Raw genomic sequence first — 3,951 nt, 5'->3', positions numbered from 1 at the left:
TCCAGGTAACCTCCAGGTAACACAGTGGCTTCATCAGTCCATACAAAGGAGAATGGTGAAGAACAGGAGTAGTTTCCTCAATAAAGACACCTAAGTATTTCACATGTGTCTAATTTATCACACCTTCAAAACGCTAGAAAACCAAACAAAACATTCACATATATCATTGTTGTCACCTCAAAGATACTATGGCCTTAATTAACAATAAAAGTTTTTTCCATACATTTTCGCCGACAGTCACCAGACTTAAGTAGTTAAGAACATAAGAACATAAGTTCCTAGTGTTTGTATTAGGAACATTAGGAGGGTAAAGCAATAGTGCTTTGCGTGCGAGAGATGACAAATAACCAATTCTTTTTGTGTGCTGGTTGACTCAGAAAGTAGGAGCCGTCGTTAAGGCTTGCACTATCAGTGGGCTTAATGGTGGTGGTGGGTGTATTGGTTTTGAGGGACGTAGTGGAAAGGGTTATAGTAGTGGGGGTAGTGGCTGTGGTGAAGGGACAGACAAGCTCCGCCTACACCGGTTACATCTCCAGTGGTGGGTGTGGTGGCGGAAGGGAAGGGACATGTCAGCTCCGCCCACACTGGTCACACCTGCAGTGGGGAGCTACCCCAGTGTAAACAATAGCTTCATAAATTATAAAAGACCATGTAACAGTCACTCCTGTCTTTTCTTTGCCAGTTCAAACATTGCTTTTATATCTGGAGTTTATCTGGAGAGAGTTCCGGGGGTCAACGCCCCCGCGGCCCGGTTTAATTTCATAAAATACCTCGAGGACAATTTTGTAATTCTGGCTGACAAAAACCTCTTCACTTTTCAAGCAATACGGAAGTTTTAGAGGCGTGGGAATGTGTGGTATCAGAGAACAAGTCTGCATCATGAGGTGGGTGTCAGTGCCCCTTGACCTAGAGTGCGTCACAAATATATGACCTACTGGTTTAGTGAGGGGAAGAGGTCACACTGATGCTTGGAATGAAAGTAATTTTAACAAGCTAAGGGAGGGAAGGTATATAAGGTGGTCTGCCGTGGGCAGAAGCAATATTCCACCATGCAGCTCCTGGTGAGTCCTGACTCTCACTGGAACACTCCGCGACTTGTTCAAGTTATTTCAAAGCCTTGAGACTAACGTAGGCCGTAGACCTAGACTGTTTGTGGAGGTGTTTAGCCTCCGTCCAGTGATCTAGTCTGCAGAAGTGTTTGCGCAACCCTGCCACCAGGCCTGGGTATAATAGTGACAAGAACAAACAAATTTAAAAGCAACAGTGAGAGAAAGAAAGAAACACTTGTCAGGATTTTCTACGTGAAGTAATTTGTCGGTTATTTTACTTGATTGAATTCGCTTGTGCCAACTTGTGATGTTTTTATTGACTACTTAACTAAGTACGTCTAGTGACCCCAGTAATTAAGTTATTATTTCAAAAGAAGTTTGTGGAGGTGTGGTAACATTACCACACTGCAATATATATATATATATATATATATATATATATATATATATATGTATATATATATATGTATATATATATATATATATATATATATCTTTCTTTCAACACACCGGCCGTATCCCACCGAGGTGGGGTGGCCCAAAAGGAAAAACGAAAGTTTCTCCTCTCAAATTTAGTAATATATACAGGAGAAGGGGTTACTAGCCCCTTGCTCCCGGCATTTCAGTCGCCTCTTACGACACGCATGGCTTACGGAGGAAGAATTCTGTTCCACTTCCCCATGGAGATAAGAGGAAATAAACAAGAACAAGAACTAGAAAGAAAATAGCAGAAAACCCAGAGGGGTGTGTATATATATAAGCTTGTACATGTATGTGTAGTGTGACCTAAGTGTAAGTAGAAGTAGCAAAACGTACCTGAAATCTTGCATGTTTATGAGACAGACAAAAGACACCAGCAATCCTACCATCATGTAAAACAATTGCAGGCTTTTTGGCAGAACGGTAGTACCTCCCTGGGCGGTTGCTGTCTACCAACCTATTACCTTTTACCTTGGTGGGAGACGGCCGACTTGTTGAAAATAAAAATAAATAAATATATATATATATATATATATATATATATATATATATATATATATATATATATATATATATATATATATATGTGTGTGTGTATATATATGTATATATATATATATATATATATATATATATATATATATATATATATATATATATATATATATATATATATATATATATATATATATATATATATATATATATATATATATATATATTTATATATGCAAAATTCATGTTTAGCGCAAAGAGAGGCTCGATCCTCTGTTCACTAATTGCTAAAGAAACTCACTACCAACAGCATGTACTTATTTAGCAGCCTTCAGTACAACTACATCTATGTTGTGGTAGCTTTATATACAGCTGAACGATTTGTATTGATGTTTTGATGAAGATTTCGAAAAATGGGTTAATGGTAGCGACACATTAACAAGTGTCAAGAGTTTTGATGTGTTAATGTAACGCTGGTAATGACAGATAATTATGATGATTTAATATTTATGTTTGCCATATTTGTGATGTTGCGATTTTATTGATAAGGACTTTACGTTTAATTCGTAACAACTGCTGGTAGTGACTGAGACTTATGATTAACATTCTTCTTCTGCTCTCCACAGATCTTGGTGTCCTTGTTGGCGGCTGCTGTAAACGCCGAGCTTCAGGGCTACAGTGTATCCACTCCCTCCGGCCCAAGTTTCATCTCTGGTGGCTCCGGGTTGTCTGGCGGCGCTGGGTTCTCTGGTGGCTCCGGCTTCATCTCTGGCGGCTCCGGGTTGTCTGGCGGCGCTGGGTTCTCTGGTGGCTCCGGCTTCATCTCTGGCGGCTCCGGGTTTATCTCTGGTGGTTCCGGTCTATCGGGAGGCTCAGGGTTCATCTCCGGTGGCTCTGGGTTCTCAGTCACCTGTGGTGTCGGACAGATTCGTCATGTAGATGGCAGCTGCATTACTCCCCAAATCACTAAAAATCTGTATGTGTTCACCTCCCCTCCTGTTCATAGAACAATTGGTCCACGACCACATATTCCCCCACCAAGAGTGGAACACAACATTATATTCATCCGTACTCCTGAGGGAGGAATTGGGGTGGAACCCATCGTTGTTCCTCCACCACTGCAGAAGAACATCGTCTACGTGCTCAACAAGCGCACTCATCAAGGTCAACAAGTAGTCCACGTCCCAGCTCCTGAGCAACAAACTCCTCAAGTGTACTTCGTCAACTATGCCGATGGTGACAACCCGACTTTGCCCACTGGAGAGGACCTCCAGTCTGCCCTCAGCTCTGCCTCTCATGGTGGAGGTGAAGTTATTGGTTCCGCTGGTGGCATTGGAGGTGGCGCTGGTATTGGGATTGGTGGTGGCGATGGTATCGGCATTGGAGGTGGCGCTGGCATCGGCATTGGAGGTGGCGCTGGTATCGGCATTGGAGGTGGCGCTGGTATCGGCATTGGAGGTGGCGCTGGTATCGGCTTTCATGATAGTTCCATTGAGAGCAGCGGTGGTGTTATTGGAGGAGGAAGTACTTTTGTGAGCGGCGGTGGCAGTGTAGGTATCCCCGCACCGTCTGGTGTGTATGGGACGCCCTAAATAACAACAAATTGCAAGTTAAGTCGACGTGAGTCCTCCTTGCGACGGTCTTCATTCCAACAAGTAAATTGCATCTATACTTATTTTTTTTACAGATATGTATGTGGTTTCCAATAAAAACAACAAATATACTTGGACACTTAATTAATAATAGACATACAAAGCCAGTCTTTACTTTTGTTATGACACACTGAAGACCGAACCCCAGGTGTCTCTTGCTTGTGGTCAACAAGCATTGTTTTTATGTAAGATAAATGCCATCACTGATATAATATATGTAATAAATAAATAAATAAATAAATAAATAAATAAATATATATATATATATATATATA

General features: G+C 41.3%; 1 protein-coding gene across 1 annotated transcript; it reads left to right on the top strand.

The window, feature by feature from the left end:
- Window positions 1-2,623: 2,623 nt before the first annotated feature.
- On the top strand, window positions 2,624-3,747 carry LOC128685207 (uncharacterized; the record flags this gene model as incomplete). Its single annotated transcript, XM_053771708.2, has 1 exon — window positions 2,624-3,747. A coding segment is annotated over one exon (993 nt), but the record flags the coding sequence as incomplete, so codon positions are not given.
- Window positions 3,748-3,951: the final 204 nt, after the last annotated feature.

This window comes from Cherax quadricarinatus, chromosome 8 (genome assembly GCF_038502225.1).
Source record: "Cherax quadricarinatus isolate ZL_2023a chromosome 8, ASM3850222v1, whole genome shotgun sequence".
Classification (NCBI taxonomy): Eukaryota; Metazoa; Arthropoda; class Malacostraca; order Decapoda; family Parastacidae; genus Cherax; species Cherax quadricarinatus.
Note: the sequence above shows the minus strand (reverse complement) of the source record. Positions and strands in the feature narration are given on the sequence as shown.